We start from the raw sequence: 22,670 nt of genomic DNA, 5'->3' as shown, positions 1-22,670 counted from the left end.
ACACGGTAGTAACCATCATAATGGTACCTATCTCATTGTGGATTTGATTGACCTACCTCTAATGGCTAGGATGTTGAGCATGTTTTCATGTCACTTATTGGCCATTTGTGTGTCTTCTTTGAAGAAATATCTATTCAACCCCCTTGCCCAGGTTTAATCAGTGCATTTTTGTTGTTGGGCTGTGGTCATCCTCTGGGTGTTTCCTGGAATGGGTTCCGGGTGCTTCCATGCCTCTCTCAGCAGATGACCTGGTCAGCTGTTCTCCTGAAGAAGGGGCCCTGTAGTGGACGCTCTATCTGCCCACATCAGGGCCACCTCAGTTCCCCAACTGTTCTCCTCCTCTAGGCTTACCCTCCATCTTCAGCCAGCGCGTCTGGCCCCTTCCTTTCCTGCATCCTGGTCTCTGCCTTTCTCTTCTCTTTGGGTTTCTAACCTCCCTGCCCTGGGCTCCTCCTCACAGATGTGCCGGGCTGGCCCATCTCCCCAACTAGTCGTCTTCCTCTGATCCTCTGCAGTTGGGTCCTCCTCTGAAGGAAGCACTTACGTAAAATATATGAGTGTCGTAATTGTAAGAGGCACAGGAAAGTGTGGGGAGCAGAGTCAGAAAAAACGCATGAAATCCTCTGGAGGAACAGCTTTCTGAGTGCAAAGCACACAGTGAAATGTCACCGCATGTAAGAAACTGGTGGGCAACCCCAAAACAGCTTGCCTGGACTCCTTGGTTCTGTCAGGTTTTGGCTCATTCTGCCTTAGTCTCGGAGGCAGCAAAACGGGGCCTGAAACAAGCTTCCAAGGGAGGCTGCCTAGGCCATTGCCACCATGTAAGCACTTTCTGTGTGCCCGCTGTGTAGAGGGACAAGTGCCCAGGAAGGCCGCAGCTTGGCCCCTGCTTGTGCTGCACTGGAGGAAAGGACCACCTCACATCACAGGTGGCTGGTGGGAGCCTGTGGGAATGGGTCTGAACACTGCAGCAGCTGGAGACAGTCCCGGCTAACAGCGGCCCTTTATGTCAATCCCACATCACTTAAGTGGCTGATCCTTGATCTGAAGAATGACCCTGGGCTAGGGAAAATCACTCCAGAACCTTCCACAGAACATGAAGAAGGAAGCTTTACATCCTTTCCCCATATTTTTTATTCCCTCAACTTTGCAGGTCTGTGTGTGTGTGTGTGTGTGTGTGTGTGTGTGTGTGTGTGTCTGTGTTACATTGTGAAGACTATATTTGTAGTATGTTGTCTCATTCCATGATGAATATCTTATGACAACTTAACTTTAAACATGCCTGTCATCAGAAAGAGAAAAGATACATTTTTCTCCTTTTCTCTGTAGGTAGGTCTGGAAGTTGCTCGCAGGCATGTCAGGATGGAAAAGGGAGTGTTGCATCCTCACAGAGTGGAGCTTGCATTGAATTGTATTTAATTTTCTGGTTTCAAGCACGGAGGCAAATTGAGGTCGGGGCCCTCTGAGATAGAAACAGGCTATTTCATTTGGGTCATTTTAAATGAGATGCCGTTTTTAGATTATGCGTGACTAAAACCCCTCATGCCTTACTTTGGTGTTTTTGTCCCTTCTGCAGGTTGGCTCAAGTAATGTCATCTTGAAGACGGGGTTTGATTTTCTGGACAACTGGTAAAATGTGTTAACCAAAACAACCCCACAAAAAAACAAGAACCCCAGTATGTTTTCCTAAGTGGTGTGACGGAGGAGGATACAACGGGCAGCATTCCCCTGGGTCTTTTCCAGTTTCTGTGCACTTTTCTTAATCTTCTGAAAACTCGTAAATATTGCCTTGTCCAGATTTCCAGCTTTTTCCCTTTTTGGTAAGACCAGATATATATGTTATTTTCAGTGGTTTGGATTTTACACTTGGATTTTTTAAAGACAGGAATTCAGGAAATCTTACAAATAAAACTTCTGTTCCAGCTGCACCCAGTTTTTCCCCTCCTCAGAGGAAGGGTTTTCTCAGCCATGTCACAGAAATCGTGATTCCCATCCCCACTTTCGTCCCCTTCCTTTTTTGAGTGTGTGTGGTTACCTTGGATGGATGGTCGTGGGTCGTGTCAGCAGCGGTGACATCAGCATGCTGGCTGTGACCATGGAATGACTTGCACACCCCCCACCCCCATGCTCCCAGCTGCCCAGGGCGCTCCTTGCTGAAGTCACATGTCCTGCATCGAGTGCCACCCTCCACCCTCCACCCTCGCGTTGTTTCCAGGAAACAGACTTGGCACACAGCAGAGGGCGTCTTTAAGCTGCCCAGTTACTTACTCAAACTATTCATCATTGTTTAAGAGTTGCATGTTTTGAAGTTTTGTATTAACGTTTCATTATTTTGTATCTAGATTTAGCGGTTGTAGGGCTACCACTTTTCTTGGAGTTCTCTACTTATGTGGCCTGTGGGTGTCCCCTGTCCTGCGCATCTGCAGCAGGAAAGGTTGATGGCAGGTGTTGCTGGAGGAAAGGGCTCTTCTGATGAGTTGTTAGACCTTCCAGCGTGAGACTGGCAGGGAGAGCCGGGTTCCTTCATCCCAAGGACTGGTCAAGCTGTGTCACCGTGGACCCTCCCCCAACCCTGACCCCCAACAGAAGTACAAGAGTCCAGTTGCTGCAGGGACCCAGCAGCGCCCCCTGGAGACCTTTGTGGTCATAGCAATGGCAGCTCCTGGAGTGGGACTGCCTGTGGCTGCTCTGGTGGGGTGACTCCCAGACAGCCAAGGGAGCACGGTGGCCCATGCCCCAGACGGGGTGGGGGGCATATGGGCCTCACCCTGGGAAGCTGTGCCCTGACCATTGGCCCCTGAGCTGCCGGATGTGTCCAAGCATGATCTGCATGTCACTTCTCACTGTGTTCTCACCTGAAGCCTTAATCCCAGCGAGTCCTGCCAGCGAGCGCCTTGTCTCAGTAGCAGAATGTGTCTGTTTTAGATGCCTTGCTGCTTCACAAGACCTTCTGAAATGATTTCCAGAATATTTTATCTAGCTCCAAGGTAAAGCACATGGAAACTTTTTTTCCAGGAAAGTTTCTGCCAAAGCTGTGGCTTAGCCAATGTTTTGTTTGGTTTCTGCCAATTGCTTAATGTCCCTAAACCTCATTTGGCCCCTTCGGGTCTTGGATTTGACCTTCCTGCTTTGGTGACTGTATCATGGCAAATACAGGTTGTTTCTGTAGCATTTAAGTACAGTTGAAACATAAAAGGGAAACAGATTTCTAGCATGGTGGTGAGGGAAAAGAAGCCAAGAAGTACCCCCACCAGTGTGGCATCGGGCTAGCCCTCACAGCAGCCTTGAGCCTGAGCTGCCGTGGACCCCGTGCATGAACCTGGGTCCCTTGAAAACAAGGAGAGCTGCCGATGTGAGTCTGTATTCCTTGGTGCTGGTCGCAGGGAGGAGAGATCCACAGCCTGGGATGATTAGCCCACAGCAACCTGTCTGTTCCGGGAGACAATTCTAATTTCCCACAGAGCCCAATATCCCCTTCAAATCCTCCCGGGAAACCCTGGAGGCAGTCCTAATGCCGAGCTGCTTTGCTCTGCTTTTGGAAGTAAAGAACTGTGCGAGGGAAAAGCGAAGGCCTGGGGGACACTGGCTCGTGGGCCCCTCCTGTCTGACCTTCAGCTCCTCTTAACCCTGCAGTCTGTACAAGGGTGGTTCCTTCCCGTCCCCTGGGAATCTGTGTTCAGTGTGTCCAGATGAGGGAAAGTTGAGCTCTTATGTTTGCCATCTTTTTCCCCCCAAGTATCAATATGGCGCTTCTAAAACCAGGAGTTTCTGTTTGTTATTTTTAAAATGCACACTTTTCAGCTCAAGCCTATATAGTGTTTTGGATTTCCGCCCACTCCTGCCCCCTACACCTGGGAGTCAGCCCAAGGATTCAGTGTCTTGCTTTGGGTATTTTGCAAAATCTCTCCCAAGAAGTCAGAACCCACTCAGTTCTTTCATCTGGGGGTTCGTCCCCCACCCTGTAGGTCTGGGAGCGCTGCCCACGTTGGGAACAGTGGGGGTTACAGTCCCCCCCCACATAGATATCAGAGCAGCCTCCCTTTATTTGATACACATTTTCAAAAATGAAAATTCTTACTGACTACTTGTAACTTGGTTGTATTTTATATTAATAGCCTTTAATAAAGCCATTTAAAATATTCTAGATGTGTTTGTTTGGGCCTCAGCTGTTGCCAGAAAGCCTGTTGGAATGACTCCTGTTGAACACAGAGAACAAAGGATTCTTTGGTACTTGTTAAACCAGTGTGCAACGGCTTCAGAAGGGCCCTCTTCGCCCCTTTAGGTCCCCTGAAAGTTGGTGGGAAGTGGGGCTGAGGTGCACAGGTCGCCAGCAGAAGGGGTGGGCTGTGTCCTGGGGGGCCGCTCTGCAGCCTTGGGGTGACATGGAAGCCACACGCGTCTTTCAAAGGACAAACTTAGCGCATCGTGTGACTGACTGGGCAGGGCAGATGTTATCTCCCTGAGAGAGCTCCCACCTTGGATCTGGTTGAGCTGATTTTCCTTGGAAGAAATACAGAATTCAGCATGGCCGGCCAATCCTACCTGTTTCATTAGTGAGCTGGTGGTAAGTTACCATCTAGATTGAGGAGAGTTCTAGATGTCAATTTTCCATATCAAAGTTTTTAAAATGTACCGCTCAGGGAAAATGGTGATTCAGGCTGACAGGCTTCTCCTCCAGGGGACCTTTGCCACCTTAACCTGAGATTCCTGGGTGAGCGAGTGAGTGGACCCGCTGACTCGCTGCTGTGGGGTGACTGCAGAAGCCTGTGGGCCAGCATGTGGAGTCTGCATCCACACGTGTGAGGAGGCGGAATAGCTCGAGCCTGTAGGTGTGGCAACTTTCATGGTAGCTGAGTATGTGGTGCTAACATATCTTTAAAAAAAGTGTTTCTGTGCAAAGAGGGAGCCATCAACACAGACAGAATGGGCCTGGGCGTGGTCAGCACTTTGCAGCTGGAAGGGCAGGTGTTGAATCGGGGCAAGAATGTGCTCTGTGGTTTGGGGGTATTCGTGGGGCTTTTCTAGCAGTTTCTTTGGTCTGATCCCATGGTCTTCTGATGAACTTAGCCTTTCAGGTGGCTTGATACCAAGAGGGGGGCCCCTGGGGGAAATGAGGCAGAAAGCTAGTGAGCAGTTCTGGATATGAGATCAACTTAACAAAAATCAAGAGCAGCGATTCCAACTAGAAACTTAAGAGATACCAACTCCTAATGGCAATCAAAAATATAAAGTGTCCAGGAATCAACTTTGAGTATACGAAGACTTCATTAGACAAAACTATAAAAATGAAACAGAAGATGTGGAAGAAGATCTGAGTAATTCTGGGTGGGATAACTTAAGTATTGTAAAAAGGTTAGTTTTCCCCAAATCATTTTATAAAGTTAGTGCAGCCTCAACAAAAATTGCAGTTGGATGTTTTGAGACATTTGACAAGTTTACACCAAATTGTAGATGGAAAATAAGAGTTCACTGCAGAATAGGGGGCCTTGCTCTCTCTCAGTGATGAAAACATGTAACAAGGCCATAGAGATACAGTTTGTGGGTATTGGTGCACGGGTGGATGATTAGATCGATAGAACAGGATGAAACCCACACATTTATGGGAACTTAGTTTACAATGAAAGTGGCACCACAGACTAGCAGGGGAAGGAGGGTTCACTATATGGAGAGAGAAATGTGGACTCCTACCCAACACTACACAAGGTGGGCTCCACATGGAGTCAAGACCAAATTATAAAACAAAAGTATAAAGTTAATAGCAGGACATATCTCATGACCTAGGGCAAGGAAATAATTCTTTAATAAAAAGGTCCAAAGTACAAACCATAAAGCAAAATATTGAATCTAATACATGAAAATTTAGGATTTCTGTCAACGAAGTCTGCCATGGGTAGAGCTAATTGGCTGAAAGGGTGGGAGATGTTTGCCATGTCAACTGCAATAAAGGATGAGTATCAAGAATATATAGGGCACTCCTGCAAAACGAGGCCAGCAACCTCAACAAAATGAACAAAAAATCCTTAAAGACTGTAAAACATGAAAAGGTGCTTAAAATAATTGCTTATCAAGAAAAAATCAGAGGTAATACCAATGGGATTCTCAACTGGGGGTGATTGGTAGTGTGGAAGGCATTCTTGCCATCACCACTGAGCGAGAGTGTGCTGCTGGCATCCAGTGGGTGGGGCCAGGGATTCTGCTAAACATCTACAGTGCCCAGGACAGCCCCACAACGGAATAATGTCCAAATGTCTAGTGCCAAGGTTGAGAAACGCTGGGATAGAGGAACTGGACAGATGTGTCGAGAGTGAGCTGGTAATATTTTGCCATATGTTCTGCGACTCCACAGTTCCCCTCCAGGATATATGTCTTAAAGAAATTCTTGCACAGGCACCTACAGGAATGTGTGTAGCACTGTCTGTTGCAGTGCTGTTAGTGGGAGCTGGAGGCAAGCTGCTGTCCATCAGTGGGGAGGTGGTTAGATAACGTAATGCCTACACCATGGATTGTTACGTGGCCTTCAAAACGACAAATTAGATGTAGACATGGCAACGTGGATGGATCCGAGCAAATATATTATTTAGTAAATGAAAGCAAGAAACAATAGAATACAGAACAACAGTATTTGCATAAATTAAAAACATGCACATTAAACAGACAATTAACAATAGAATGATTGCCCATGGGATTTTCAGAGGTGGCAGTAAGAGTGACAGGAAACAAATATAAGAGACGTATGAAATGGACCAATGGTGATGTGCCGGTAGACGCCTACTTGCAAAGAGATTGGGTATCTCTCGTAATCTAGGTCCCTTAGTGATTTCTCACATCAGACAGCAGACTCACTTGGTGTTTTAGGTTGGAGGTAGCCCTGGGCCAACACTGGTTAGACCTTTTGTGGCTTATCTCTGTTAAGGTTGCAAGTTGTGTGACTCCATAATTGTGTATCAGCCAACATCTATAAAACCTACTGGAGCAATCCAGAAACTTCTGTAACACACTGAGCCGATGGGAGGAGTGTGAGTGAGGGTGGGAATTAGTGACACCTGAGGCCCTGTTCCTTGGGGGACAGAAATCACAGCTCTTTGAGGTCGGGCAGGGCACCCTGCAGGGGACATGGTTTCATCAGTGGGCCAATGCCTCTTACCACACAGCAACCTGAAGTTTGCCCCGACACAGAATTTGTCATGAAATAAATTCATAGACAATAATACATGTGAGGATCTTTAAAAAGTATTCAAAATTTTCAAACTACATTACAGAAAGGTTGGAAAACAGTCTACTGCTTTAACAGTCTACTGCTTTAGCATTTTGAAGCATTTACTGCCAATCTTTTATTGTAAAAATGCCCAGATTCAAGTGGAAAGATGTGTCACAGGGACAGTCCAGGCTGGAAATGAGATCCAAATGCAACTCTGGCCACCACTCGGGCCCTGGCATTCTCTTGGTGCCATGTGCTCCATTCCCCTCCCTCCGCCCCCTCATTTTGTCTCCCTTCACTGATTCACCAACATCTAGCCCCAGGATTGCAATAGCATTTATTTTTCTTCATAGTTGTTACTACGTTGCACGCTGGTGCAGGCACTGGGGATTCCATAGTGTGCAATGTGGACATCATGCTGCCCTCAGGTGGCTTCCATTCCCATTCCGGTGGAGCAGGCAGGCTAAATATGACCACACAATTTTTCGGTTGAAAATTGTTACATTGTTAAAAGTAAACAAGCTTTCTGCTTCTGGCATGACAGAATAATTGGGACTAGACTTACCTTCTTGTTATAAACAACTAGAAAGTTGGAGAAAATATATGAAAAAACACTTTATGGGCTTTGGACAACAGGGAGCGCAGGGCTGTGGTCCCAAGAGAAGGCAAACAAGTGAGGTGAGTCTTCTGATTGTCCTGGCTTTCTGACGTGAGGCATTTTCTAGACTGTGTTTCAGGAAGTCTTGCTGAGCTGAGTTTGGGGAGGAAAAGGTAGCTGGAAATTTTAGGAGGGAACTATGCAGACAAGGAGCTCCAGAAATATGCCTAGAATTCCCCTTGAGTATGTTGGAGGTGATTTCTAGACTGCAGCACAGCGAGGGAGACATCCAAACAGAGCCTGGCAATCTTGCTGAGAAGAGGAGAATGAAATTGGAGGTGGGGAAACGAACGGGGCTAGAATTGAAAGGGCAGAGTTCCAGGAATCTGCATAGGGATTCCCTCAAGTTTTTGGCCAAAGACCAATCTGTACATGTGTAGGGCGAAACCCTAATGGGTTGGGCAGGAACAACCTCCAAAGAAATAGCAGGCATCAGGGAGCTGTAAGATAAACAAAAAAATTCCCAGAGTTCAAACAAGGCTCCTAGCCAGAGTGCAGACCATGTTGAATAGTGGGGCTCTCAGGGGTCCTGGAGGGGCCACGTGCTAGAAGTGGGGCTCCAGGAGTCTTACGATAGGGTACTCTAGACCCACCCTAAAAGAGTTAAAAGAAGACATGAAAAGATCAAGCCAATTCACAGATAACTTAGCTGCCTGCCAGAATATGCCCCACATAACTTATAGGAATACGATAGAATCTAGCAGTAAACATAAAATTCACAATGCTAGCAACCAATCAGAATTTATTAGACATACAAATAAGCAGGGAAATGTGATTCATAAACAGGAGAAAAACCAGTCAGTAGACTGACCCAGAAATGACAGAGATGATGGAATTAGATGGGATTTTGACTCCTCTTCTGCCTTTTTCTTCCACTTTTAATGATCAATGGGGTACTGGAGACCATTTGGATAATCCAGGATAATGTCCCCATTTTCAGGTCAGCAATTAGCAGCTTTAATCCCCCTTTGTCATGTAGCATAGTCACAGATTCCAGGGGCTATGATGGGACATGTTGGGGGGAGGGGTCTCATCTACCCACCACTGGACATGTTTTTAATCACCTGGTCAGATCACCTACATATCCTTGAGGAAAGGACACTTAAACCAGGCGAGTAGTTAGAACACCATTGCGATCGATAGCTCAGGCAAGATGTGATGGTGACTTGGCCTGGATGGGGCACAGTGGACATGGAGAAAAGGTGGGTGAAAGGGACATTTGGGAGGCAGCTTGACAGTGGGTGCCACCCAGGCCCATGGTATCTGTCATCCTGGCCTAAGCACAGAGGATGGCAGTTCTGATTGGGAAGAGACAACATCTGGATTAAAGCACTCCGTTTTCTAGAGGCTAAGCCAGACAAGGAACGGAGAATTTTTGTTCATTTTGTTGGCCACAGGCGCTCCCTGAGCCAAGCCTGGGTGCCCATGTCTGATTTAATCCTACATATTGGTTACCTCTCATACAACTCAGCAATTCCTTCCATCCCTGGTCACACATGTCACTCCTCCCAGCTATAGGCAGAGTCTGTCTCCCTTCTCTTGGATCTGGGCTGGCTCCCGGACGTGCTCTGACCAAAAGAATGTGGTAGAAGTTACACTGTGTGACTTCTGAGCCTCAGCCTCGGCGGGGACCTCTGCCCTTGCTCTCTGGAAATGCTTCCCCCTGTGCAGAGAGCGTGGTCTGACCTTCTGGAGGATGGGCGGTCATGTGAAAGGGAACCAAGGCCACACCGACCCACTGACCCAGCCTCCTGCCTGACACATGAGTGAGGACGTCGGTGACCAGCCAGTCTCCTGAGTGCTAACTGTCTCGATCAGCATGGGCTGTCACAAGTAGGCACAGACTGGGTGCCATAGACAGCAAAGTTGTGTTTCTCACCATCCTGGAGACTGGACATCCCCCCAGCTCTCTTCCTTCTTTTATAAGGATACTGATCCCTGCAAGACGGCTCCACTGTCATGACCTAATTACCTGCCAAAGGCCCTACCTCCTGATACCATCCAATTGGGAGTTAGGCTTTCAACATACGAATTTGGGGGCACACAAACATACAGTCCATAGCACCCACCTCGTGAAACATGTGAGGAAGCTCAGCTGAGAACACAAGGAACAAAGGAGCCAGCCCAGCTCAGCCCAAACGCCGACCACAGAATCGGGAGCAAATAAACGGTTGTTGTAAACACTGAGTTGGGGATGGTTTGATGGACGGCAAGATGACTGATAAGGCTTTCCCACCGGCACCCTCACCTAAATCCTACAATGGATTTCTGTTATGAAGAGGGCAGAAGAGAAAGAAAAAGCAAAAAGTAAAAGGACCGCGCCCAAGCAAGTGAAGCCTTGTGGGGTAGAAGCACCCAATGACTGGTTTCTTCATTCAGTGTAAAAGTGGACAGATGCACAGCCTGCCTTACCTTTGGAGGTCTTTGGCCACTTACAAAGCATTGTCCTTAGCCTTTATTCTCTCTGGATTAGTAAGATGACAGCTGGCAGCCACCTGGGCTGTAAGTAGAAAGAGGAGCCTGCAGCTGGGTGATGACAGAGCCCCCCCGATGGGGCTGCTGGACGCTGGCCGAGCTCAGAGGGCACGAACTACAAATGGACTCTCCCGTGAGGCCCAGCGTCCATCCTCCATGCCTAGGTGGTTATTCAGCCAGCGCTGTGCACTAGTGCTGGGACAGTGGGAGACTGAAAAGACTCATGAAGGCACCAGCGCTGCTCCCAGGAGTCCAGCTGGGGAGGCAAAGTGAGCTACAACTGAAAAAGTGTTTACTGCTAACTCTGTTTTACTATCATGAGTCACTAAATTACCACCTCTCAGGACTTGAAGTTAGAGAGGGTAAGGATGGAGGACACAGGTGGGAGAGCCTCCAGACGAAGCAGGCTGTACTTTTCACTACTTTTCACCTGTCGGCTCCTGTCAGGTGGAACCACCTCAGGAGGCAAGTGGCTACAAGGTGATGAGTACGTCTCATTTGTGGTTGAGATAGTGAGAGCTCTCTGGTACATTGGAATTATTATAATAAAAGTTATCACTTATTAAACATCTAGTGTGTGCCAGCTGGCATCCTGGATGTTCTATTTTATGTTTCTCAATCCTTACAGTACTGCCTGTGAGGTTGGTATTGTTATTAATCCCATTTTACAGATGGTGAAACTGAGCTCAGAGTGGTTAAGTAACTTTTCCAAGGTCACACAGCTAGTAAGTGACCAAACTGGGATTCAAGCCCCCGTCCCTCTGACTTCCAGGCACATGCAGGACCGCCACTGTCATGGCTGCATCTGAGGTACGGGGGTGAGGCTGGATTCCACCAGCAGTTTTCAATTTGTGGTATTTGAATTCTTAAATCTCCAGGGTGTTGCTTCTGGGGACACCTTGTGGAGACTTGGTGGCTGGTCTGACCCCTTCAGCTGGAGATCTCTAATTTGATCTCTCTCCTGCATGGAGGCTTTGCCTCAGGTCTTTGTTGTGAAAAAGGTTCTGGTGAAAAAGTCAATGCTGGAGACCTCTGGCAGGATTAGTGCTCTGGTTGCTTTGGTTCTCATGTTTCCTGAGCCTAAGGAGTTCTGCAGCTCTAAACCGGCCTTGGTTAATCTCATAGCTGCTGGGGTTACAAACAGCTTTCTAGGGAGGGCCTGGCCGGCTGTTGGGTATAGCTGAGCTGTCCCACAGAGAGGCCACTGAGCCCTGAAATTGACCGAGTGCTAATTGAGATGTACTGGGAGTACAAGATACACACCGATTTCCAAGGATTTGTATGGAAAAAAGAAGGTAAATATTTCATTGACAATCTTGTTATATTGATTACATGTTGCAGTAATATTTTGGGTATATAGGCTTAAATAAGATATAGTATTAAAATCACTTTTACTTGTTTCTTTTCAAATTTTTAAATGTGGTTATCGGAAAATTTAAAAATTTCCGAAGAAGATATACAGATGGCCAATATGTACATGAAAAGTGCTCAACATCACTCATCATCAGGGAAATGCAGATGAAAACTACAGTCAGATGTCACCCCACACCTGTCAGAATGACTGTCATCGAGAAGACGGGATGTGGAGAAAAGGGAGCCTTGTGCTCTGCTGGTGGGAATGTGCACTGGTGCCGCCGTGGACCACAGTTTGAAGGGTCCTCAAAAAATTAAAAGTAGAGCCACTTTATGACCCAGCAATTCCACTCTGGATATTCATCCAAAGAAAACCAAACTATTATTTTGAAAAGATACCTGCACCCCATGTTCACTGCAGCATTATTTGCACTAGCCAAGACATGGAAGGCACCTGAGCATCCATCTATGAGTAAAAATGTGAGATATATATATGTGTGTGTGTGTGTGTGTGTGTGGCTAGATAGATAATGGAATATTATTCAGTAATAAAAAAGAAGAAAATTTTGTCATTTGCATCAACCTGGATGGACCCTGAGGGCACTGTGTTGAGTGAAATAAGTCAGACAAAGAAAGACAAATGCTGTTTGATCTCACTTATATGTGGAAACTTAAAAATAAACTCGTAGTTACAGAGAGCAGATTGGTGGTTGCCAGAGGTGGGGTTGGGGGTTGGGCGAATCGGAACACACTTCCAGGTATGAGATTTAAAGGAACAATTACATCTGAGGTTCACATTAAATTCCCGTTGGGCAGCCTAGTGTAGCGTGAGCGTCCCGCTGTCCAGAGGGCCTCCCCGACGTTATTCTGTTCTCTCTGCACAGCAGCTCACAGGGCTGCGTTGCGTACGGGGTGCCCAGCAGCCACAGAGACGGAAGGCCGAGCTCTCACCCGCTTATGATCCCTGTGACTTTGACCAAGTCTGCTTATTTCTCTGTAATGGGGAACCCTTACAGCCCCCACGTGGGCCTTGGGAAGCTCAGACCAGACAATGGACGAGACCCTAGGGTGTAGAATGGGTGTCATTCCCTGATCATGAGGTAAGAAGACCCACGCGGGCCTGAGCCCTGGACCTACAGGGCTGGGTGTTCTTGCCTGTCTCCAGCCGGGAGCCCCCCACCCACCTCAAGGCCACAGGCTCCCTCCGTACTCACTGGTCCAGCGAGTTGTCAGATTAATTTGACAGGAAAGGCCCCTGCAAAGGGCAGGTTTGCCTTTTGGCCCACCCTGACCTTTTGGGATTTTGTCTGGAAAATTAACAACACTGACCTCAAACAATTGTACCAAACGGGCCCTGTGTCAAGCAGCTCGTTTATGCAGCAGGTTTCCTTGCACGTAAGCAAAGGGTTTTGATTTTTTTTTTTAAGATTTTATTGGGGGAAGGGGAACAGGACTTTATTGGGGAACAGTGTGTACTTCCAGGACTTTTTTTCCAAGTTGTTGTCCTTTCAATCTTAGTTGTGGAGGATGTCGTTCAGCTTCAAGTTGTTGTCCTTTCAGTCTTAGTTGTGGAGGGCGCAGCTCAGCTCCAGGTCCAGTTGCCATTGCTAGTTGCAGGGGGCACAGCCCACCATCCCTTGTGGGAGTCGAACCGGCAACCTTGTGGTTGAGAGAACACACTCTAACCAACTGAGCCATCCAGGAGGCAGCTCAGCTCAAGGTGCCATGTTCAATCTTAGTTGCAGGGGGCGCTGCCCACCATCCCTTGCAGGACTCGAGGTTGAGAGCCCACTGGCCCATGTGGGGATCGAACCGGAAGCCTTCGGAGTTAGGAGCACGGAGCTCTAACCGCCTGAGCCACCGGGCCGGCCCAAAGGGTTTTGATTTTATACCAGGTCATTCTTTCCAGTGACCTCTTCACATCCCGAGGAAGGTGGTGATCATTTTCTTTGTTTTCCAGTTGAAGAAATAGGACAACTTGGAGGTTGAGTGTCCAGTTCAAAGGCATCCAACCAAACGAGGGCAGAGCTCAGAGCAGTATCCAGGGGCTAAAGGAGCAGGGAGGGCGAGGCAAGAAGCAGGGCTGTGTGTATGTGTGTGGGGGGGAGAGGCAGCCTGTGGGGAGGGTGGCCGTGACATTCGTATTCTCTGAACAAGTGGTCTCTTAAACACAAATAGGCTGGACAATTCTCTCTTATGGAGAAGAGTCAGTGGTCCTTTTCCTGGGTGAGAGCACTTCAGGCTTGGTGACAGGACAGCCCATGTCAGGGCCTGGGGGACCCGCCCAGGTGGCCTTCCCGGAGCTTCTGTGGCTTTTATTGGTGCTGGATAGCAGGGTGGAGCAACCCAGGGAGCAGCCATATTCCATAAAACACAGCTTCTAAAGCATTCTTGGGTGTCAGTGTTGGGTGGGGGACATCCATGGATCACAGGAGAGGCCACCAGCCTGGGACGGTCGCATCCTGAATCTTAGAATTGAGCTCCAGCGACCTTGGGTACAGGATGTGCTCGCCCGGCTCACTTTAGCTTTCCTTCTGCAGCACAAGGCTGACACCACGGTGTCTCTGACTTCAGTTCCTGGGGACCCTACCGGATAGCACCTCTAGTCAGCTTGGGGAGCGCCAGGTGAACGCAGACGGAATGGACTCGGGAGTCACAGCCCGGAGTCCTTCCCACTGTGTGAGCTGGTAGGTGACAGGACCCCCCAGCACGGCTGACATAGTACCTGGCCTGGTGTGTGGTAAGCTTTCTGCACATGGCAGCCCCACCAGGACTCAGGGAGGCGCTGGAGGGAAGGGGCAGAGGAGGTGGCTCCCCCTCCTGGTGCCTAAAAAGACTTGTGAGCAGCTAACCATGTGCTTGTCCCTTCTCCTGGCCACCACCTCAAGGTGAGGCCTGTCGCCTCAAGAGGGCATGATGCTATTTTGTGACTTTGACCCGAATTCAGGCTCCTCTTGATGAGTGCCGACCTTTCAGGCAGGCTCCCTGTTCTGCAGCGTTCCGACTCCCCAGGGCTGATTCCATAAGGGTGTCAGGTGCCCTGGGCCATGCGAGAGAGCCCAGGGCCAGGTGCCCCCTCCAGCCCCGCGCCCAGCTCTGCCCTCAGGTGCCTCCGTGTGCAGCCGGCCCCGGGCCAGGCTGCTGGATGGGATGGTGGTGAGAAGCCCTGGGCTGCTAGCTGGGCTGTGCCGGCGATGGTGCCACCTGGACTAGACCTGCAGACTCTGGTTTCTGTCTTCCAGCCCTTGGCTCTCCTCCCACTCAGGGTCTGCGGCAGTTGTGCACTGAGACAGACCACACAGCTCCGAGGCCCGCTGAGGGCACGGAGGACCGCGACTCCTGGAATTGCTCACCTTGCATCAGCCTGTGTCCCAAACCAGCTGAAGCAGACGCAGTGCTCCGGGCACCCGTGGGGCTTGGGAGGCCTGCTGGTCCTTACTGCCAGCACCCCAAGTCCCATGGGGCTCCAGTCCCAGCCACTCTGCAGTGCTATTCTGCGAATTACCCGCTTCCTACAACCAGACCACTCAGCAAAGGCCTGTTCCGTCCTGGGTTCTCCCGTCAGGGGCACAATGATGAATTGCTCCCGTGTCCTGTGCCAAAGAGTTTCTCAGCCGCCTTCTTGTTAGTAATCACATGAGACACGTTACCACCTTTTGTACTCTCCAGCTTCCTCAGCTGTGACATGAGTAGAATGACAGCTCTCCAAGGATGACACGAGTGAAGATGTAAAGCCCAGGGCCTGGCACACGGAAACACAGAGCACGCAGGATTAATTACTACCAGTGAACTCATCGTTAAAGCACCTGCCATCAAGCTGTCCTACACTTTCTGACGTCTGCTTTCTGTAGCTTCCACAGTTGCTCAGTGTGGTTTCGCTGAGTCAACACTGATCTTATCAGCAAATGCAAACCGGAACCAGAGGTCAGGTGTGATGCACTCCTGGCACTAAGTGTCCCTGTCGTGTCCTTCCTTTCTTCACAGCTGCTGCTCTTCACTCAGCCTCCCACCATCTCCCCTGAAACACAGTTACAAAGGGTGCCTCGTTTTCGAATTTTCTGTATTCAATTTGAACAGTCTTTGCTCTCTGTGGCCTTAACAATCCAGTCATATTACAGAGCAAATTCACCTCCTGCTCCCAGTTGGCAGCACCCTTTACCCGCATGTCCCCTGGACCATGAGCTCCTGGGGCAGGGACTCTCAGTCTCGCTGAATCTCCAGCCTCCAGAGCAGTGTCTGCAGGCATGCAGCATGTCTGTTCTGCCTGCCTCTCTCTCGCTGACAAGTCGCTGCAGCTTTCACCGCCTCCCCCACTCAGTCCCCACAATGGTGGCACGCTGGCTGGGTGGCCTCTGCAGCAGGACTGAACTAGACAGTGGCAGGAGCGGCCTGCACCAGGGAAGCAAAGGGGCTTCCCTGGGCCCCGTGGGCCCTCAGGAGGCCCTCAGCTCCAGCTGGGATTGGTGCCAGAAAAGGATAACGACCCTAAGCAGGGCTTCTTTCCAGTCTGTTCAGCTCGGAAGACAGATTTGACATAGGAGGTAGCATTGAAGTTGACAGAGAAAAAGCATCGTCTGGATTTGGGCCTGAGAACCATCCCTTCCCTCTCCCTGTGTCTTCCTTGGGCCCCCATGGCTGGGTTGAGACCAGGCCTGGGTGGGGAAGCCTGCTGCTCGCCAAGCCCAGCAGCAACTGGACAAGTTCTGACATGGAGCCCTGACCACCCCGAGTGCCCACCAGGGGCTTGGGACCTCAAGCCATGAATGCAAAACCTAAAGGTGGGAGGGTTGGCGGGGCCAACTGGACTTCCTGAGACAGGTGTGGTCAGCACAGGGACAGGGAAGCTTCCAGTCCTCTGAGGAAGGGCCACTGGACCTCAGAGGGCTCCAGGCCTCGAGTGCTGGGTCCAGCCGTGCTCCACAAGCGATCAGCTTCAACCTACAGCCCGAGAGAGACAGGGGGCACCCCAGGGGGACTTCTGAGAAGCTGAGAACCTTCAAAATGACGTACATTTTCTGTGCACATGCGTATTCCAGAGAAGAAGGCCCATAACTTGTTTTTTCAGGTTCTCAGTGGGTTCCTGACCCAGAAAAACAATTAGCACTACAGAGGTGACACCTGGTTCTTCTCATCACTCGCATCCCAGATGCCTAAATGACAGGCTTCTCAGTCCCCTCTGTGGGTCTCTGACACCGACAGAGGTGTTGATAGAATCCAGCCCTGGGGGTGTGACTGATGGGAAGCTGGGGTGGGAGCTGTTACAGCCACTTGAGTGTCTTCCCTGTCTGTGGAAGAAAATGCTCTCTCCAAAGTGCTGTGTTCTTCCTGGGTGATTGGACACAGATGCCCCTGTTGGAACCCTTTCCCTCTGTCCCTCATCCACAGACTCCGGGCGTCCCTCAGGCGGGCAGCTGGCCCGGCTCCCCTCTCCATCTCCTGCTTCGGAATGCGAGCTGGTGTGGGTGAGGGAATGGTGGCTGCGCCCTGAGCCCCAGGGCCCGTTGCTGAAGGAAGAAAATGCCACCTGTGGTATTTCACAGCCCCCAAAGTCACTCTGGCTTCTAGCTGCCCAAATATAGTCTTGTCAGTTTTCTCTACAAAACCCTATTTTCCCTGCTGTCTTTAGAACAGGGCAGACATTCATAAACAGAGGCCTGAAGACTTTAGCGGCACAAACCGGATGAGGTACAAGCAGTCTGTGAGGATGTGACACTTTTACTTCTCAGACTCTCTTGCCTTGCACCTCCAACCCTCTGTGGGGGGGACCCCTGGCCAGACCTCAACGCCCGCTCAGCTACCAGGATGTGGAGGCAGAAAAAGGAATGCCTGAATCTCTAGAGGCAAATGGTGTGAAGGCGAGCTCCCCAGGCTTTTTCGGAGAGAAGGTTCCTGCTCACAGGCCTCACCACAGGCTCTTTCTGGAAATCCAGGCCAAATAGCCCTTAGGCACCCAGGCTCTTGGCCAGGTCCCCAGAACCTGCAGCTTCTGTTCAGGTTCCTGCTATGGCAGCTCATTTGTTTTGGGGACACACTTTGCTTTTCCCGGCCAAGTCTTCGCTCCCTTTTCAAACAGGCCTGCCAGTTTGCGTGTCCTTTCAGCAGGAAAGGTGGGGACTTTTCTTTTTCCACCCAAAGGCCTCACGGTTAACACCCTGCGGAATGATGGGGGGCCTCACCGGCCGGCCGGAACCCAGCTCTCCCGGAGAACAGGTACAGACTCCTCCCTGGACAAGGTGAGCAAGAGGCTTTTCCAGTGAGGCCCAAGCTCCTGAGCTCCGTGCGTGAGCGTCCCCTGCATCATTGACACTGGCCATGCCATGCCGTCAGGCAGGCCTGGCCGGTCACAGGGACATGAGGAGGAGAAGCCAGGCTTCAGAGGAAAAGCGGGGGAGGGAGTCCTCCCACCACACGGACACTATTAGGTTGGGGTGCTTTTTCTCATCTCCCTCCCTGCAAGAGCCCTTGTAAAGCTGTTGCAGAGACAAACCGCTAGTGTCCTGCTGCCCGGGTTCACCTGGCCCAGGGGAGTCATCAGCCCACTGCTGGTGGGGAGCCTTATACTGGGGAGCCTTACAGTGGGGGGGGCCTTACAGTGGGGGGCCTTACAGTGGGGGGCCTTACAGTGGGGGGGCTTACAATGGGGGGCCTCACAGTGGGGAGCCTTACAGTGGGGGTCCTCACAGTGGGGAGCCTTACAGTGGGGGGCCTCACAGTGGGGGGGCCTTACAGTGGGGGGCCTTACATTGGGGGGGCCTTACAGTGGGGGGCCTTACAGTGGGGTCCTCACAGTGAGGAGCCTTATAGTGGGGGGCCTTACAGTGGGGGGGCCTTACAGTGGGGGGCCTTACAGTGGTGTCCTCACAATGGGGAGCCTTACAGTGGGGTCCTCACAGTGGGGAGCCTTACAGTGGGGGGCCTTACAGTGGGGTCCTCACAGTGGGGAGCCTTACAGTGGGGCCTTACAGTGGGGAGCCTCACAGTGGGGAGCCTTACAGTGGGGGGCCTTACAGTGGGGTCCTCACAGTGGGGAGCCTTACAGTGGGGGGCCTTACAGTGGGGTCCTCACAGTGGGGGTCCTCACAGTGGGGGGCCTTACAGTGGGGAGCCTTACAGTGGGGGGGCCTTACAGTGGGGTCCTCACAGTGGGGGGCCTCACAGTGGGGAGCCTTACAGTGGGGGGTCCTTACAGTGGGAGGGGCCTTACAGTGGGGAGCCTTACAGTGAGCGCACAGGTTCCTGTGACCTACACAGGGCTGACAGTGGGCGGGGCTTATCACTGCCCTCGGTGCACGTGTCCCTTCCTTCTGGCCACATCCTCCTGGGTGGAGCTCACCCACTCAGCTCTGTGTGGGACTGTCTGGTTCACAGGTTTTCAGTGTGCCAGGTCCTCGGCACTCTGCTGGATTTCCTGGTTCCCGCCCCCAGCATGTGTCTTCCCTTCACCTTCCATTCCTTGGCTGCTGGGTCTCCTGCAAAAGCCCCAGGCCCTGAATCTCCCCCGCTTCCTGGCTCCTGCCTCTGGGCTGCTGAGCAGAGCTGGAGAAGCCCCCTGCTCCTGTGAGGACAGACAGGGTCTGGCCAATAGTCACCTCTCTGTGAACCTTCGGGAGCAGAGATGTCTGTTCCAAGCGTGTCTTCCCCTTAGTCTCAAACTTCTCCTGCCCACCCCCGAGGACCACTTCTCCCCATCCCCACAGGCCCTTTTGCCAGCATGTCAGGCCCTTCACAGACACCCCCAGCCTCATGCCTGAGCTCTGCCGCCCAAGAAGCTCCCTACCTCCACTCGATGTGCTTTTTGTCACCTATGCTCTTACTTGTGTGGCCTTGCATTCTTTCTCTTTTTTTTTTAATTCTTTTTTTTTTGTCATTCCCACCATCCCAAAGTAACTGAAATAACGCTCCCTTATTATCTATTCAAATAGAGTATCAGTCACCTATTGCCACAAACACTGCTGAAAACGCCACCAGAATCCTGTGACTTAGAACAGTAGCTATTTATTTAGCTCCTAAGTCTGTGGGCCAGGAATTTGGGGGTCTCAGCAGGACGGCTCTGGTATCGAACTAGCTCACATGTCTGCAGTTGGTGGCACTGGGGCTTCAGGGTGACGTGGCCACGTGTCTCTCCTATATCCCAGGTTAACCCAGTTAGTCTTATGGTGGGTGGGGCAGAGAGCAAGCCCAAAGTGCCAGGCTTTTCAATCCTGTGGTTTCATCCCACTGACCAACACAAAGCAAGTGTCATGGCTGGTCCCAGAGTCAAAGGAGAGGCACTCTAAAATGACAGGGCTGAGAGAGCCTGGGTCAGGAGGGGTAGACAGTGGGGCTGTGAGGCCATCGCTCCTCCCCAGGTAGCCTGTTTTGCCCCTCACCAGGAGAGCACTCACCTCTCTGTACCACAGTTGTTTGTTAGTGCACCGGCCCTCCCCCCACTGCCCTCCCCAACTCTCGCCTTCCCCCCTCCCCTGCCTGCCCTCCCCTGCCTGCCCCCACCCTCCAGCTCCTGAGAACCACATCTCAGTTGCGGCTCTAGCACTTAGCACAGTGCTAGCCCACAGCAGGTACTCACAGCAGTGACTGAATTGATTTGTCCTCCTGTGTCAATCTCAGTCTCACAGAGCTCATTATACTCCATTTTTAAGCAAATGTCCCCCCACCTTTAATCAAATGCCTGCTTTTGTCTCTGCTGTCCACTCTGAGCGGCCCGCTGACCAATCTCACGCCCCTTGCGGTCCAGTTGCATGATCATGGGGTCTGTACCCACCATCATTTCCTGCCCTCGCCCACACAGCACAGGCAGAATCTTTGGCAGCATTTCAAAGCCTCTCTCACCTTTTAGTACCAAATGGTCTTCTCTTCTTCAAAACGCCTCCTTCTGGTGGCACAGGACTGTGGACAGAGCCTGGCCTCTCGCCCCGGAGACACCAGGGTGAACCCCAAATTCACACCTCCAGCTGTGCAACCTTGACCTGGGAGTGGAGTAGCTGCCATCCTCTGAGCCTTAACTATTGGCCTGCGCCCCTTCTTGCTGTGATGCTGCGACCTTGACTCAAACTCTCCTTCTGAAGACCTGGAGGTTTTTTCCACTTCTAGAAGACTTTAGACCCCAGGAAGAGGAGGGGTTGCATTTTGATCTGGAAGTTATGGTGGGGAAAACACAGACTTTAGATTCGAACAGACCAGGATTCAAATTCCTCCCTTCTTCACCCCCAAAACCTTCTCGTTTCTCTCTAACCATCTCCCCCCCCACCCCATTTCTCCTTCTTTCTATGTCTTAACTTCAGGCTCCTTTAAGGTTTTATCCCCTTAGGCATTCTCTTTTTACACTCATCTTCTTATAAGTGCTTGATTTTTCAGTGGCTTGTCGGAATTGGTACCTCTTAAATTCAGGACACCAGCTCTGTAATCTCACTGTGAATCCACTCCCACATTCCCATTTCCTGTCGGGTGTTTCCACATTTATATCCCATGATTACCTCAAATCTCAGATGGAAACAGGCTCCTCATCCCAATTTACCCATTTTGTCAGTGGTACCATATCCCTCTGACGTGCTGCTCTCACGTCAGCCACCTCTGCTTCCTCTGTCCTGTGATGACGTCTGCCATTTTCCCTCCTCCATCAAGCTCTAGGCTGGCCTGCCATGTTATTCCACACAGTTGTGGAGACACTAATAAGCCATCCTTCTCTGGATGTTTCCACCCATTCCCAAAGACATCATTACGGTTCCTGGATGTAGGGAGCAGGGCGATGAGGCATCGGTTGGTTTTCCTTCGTCTGGGCTGCATCATCAGCAAGATGCTGGGCAGTGCCCGGAGTGTCAGAATGTGAGGGGAGAGAGACGGAGGAATAAACTGCTCTATGCTTCGCCTTCTTCCTCCTTGGTGATGAAAAGCAACCCCACACCCTGCAGAACGTACTAGGAAACCTTGTCCTTGGCTTTTTAACATCTTCACCTGTCACTTTTAACTCCTCCACTCCTAGAGCTCTTTCCAAAAAAATGATCTCATTTATCTTGGTGAAAGGCTTATTTTTCAAGTGCACATTTCATTTTCCATGATTTAATAGACACACAATGTCTTGTAGCTTCTTTCTAAGTGATTTCATACATGGTGGCTATAGATATTGTTCCAATTCATATACGAGCCTCCACAAATCTCCATTTATTTATTTCATCACCATGGCAACAAAAATACATTGGACAATGTGTGTCTGTGGTTCAGTTTGTTTTAGAAAATTTTTATTCTTAGAAATAAATACCCTGCGACTCAGGAGCAGGGGATGAAAGGCAGGGGGAGATCATGTTAAAGAAAAGTTACTTGTGACACTTGGTGATGACGCCCAGGCAGACTTTCTTCAGGCCCATTGTGGTAGGTGTACAGACACTACAGTAGGGGCGAGGGGATGGGCTCAACTGAATACAACCAGAAAAGCAGGGAATTACAGCCAAGGAGAGGTGGGGATCAGTGGATAGGACTTCCTAAGAGGAAACATCAGGGCGCAGGAAGGATTCTGGTTCAACTGACCCAATGGGATTCTTGCCTAAGGCAGGTGAGGTGATCAGACATCACCTGGCAGGTGGTGGGGCTGAAAAACCCAATCAGGTTGCAAAGGTGGGGAATTCTGGCTAAACTGACTTAGCAAGATTCTTGCTAAAATTGGACAATGCTGAGATGAACACAGAAACTCGAAGCCAAAGCCTGGTTGGGAAGGAGACCCAAGGAGCCTGATCAGAGTTTGGTCAAGGAGAGACTCTCGGTTAATAATGCCTGTCTATGGCTCTGTTACTGACTGTGTGAAAAGGGTGTTTGCCGAAGCATCAGAACCACGGTCCAAGGTCCGAGACTTAGTCCTAGGATGTCCTGGGATGCTTTCAGTCCCTGCATTCAGGGAGAAACACTGACAATTCTTAGAAGGAGTCTAAACATTCAACCTCAGGAGGGTCTGGGAAAAAAACTCTACTCAGACTTGGTCTTGATTTCTAAAGGTTT

General features: G+C 50.4%; 1 protein-coding gene across 2 annotated transcripts in view; it reads left to right on the top strand.

Moving 5' to 3' along the window:
* C6H1orf198 (chromosome 6 C1orf198 homolog) overlaps window positions 1–4,144 on the top strand; it is a 30,297-nt gene extending 26,153 nt beyond the window's left edge. For both annotated transcript variants that reach the window (XM_019757374.3, XM_019757373.3), the window contains one exon: window positions 1,577–4,144. In XM_019757374.3, the coding sequence (XP_019612933.3) occupies window positions 1,577–1,633 (57 nt within the window). In that variant the 3' untranslated portion in view covers window positions 1,634–4,144. The remainder of the gene's footprint in view (window positions 1–1,576) is intronic.
* The last annotated feature ends 18,526 nt before the right edge of the window (window positions 4,145–22,670 follow it).

This window comes from Rhinolophus sinicus, chromosome 6, assembly GCF_057876585.1.
Source record: "Rhinolophus sinicus isolate RSI-liver-muscle chromosome 6, RSI-T2T, whole genome shotgun sequence".
Classification (NCBI taxonomy): Eukaryota; Metazoa; Chordata; class Mammalia; order Chiroptera; family Rhinolophidae; genus Rhinolophus; species Rhinolophus sinicus.
The sequence above is the reverse complement of the archived record's forward strand: the minus strand, read 5'-3'. Positions and strand labels throughout refer to the sequence as shown.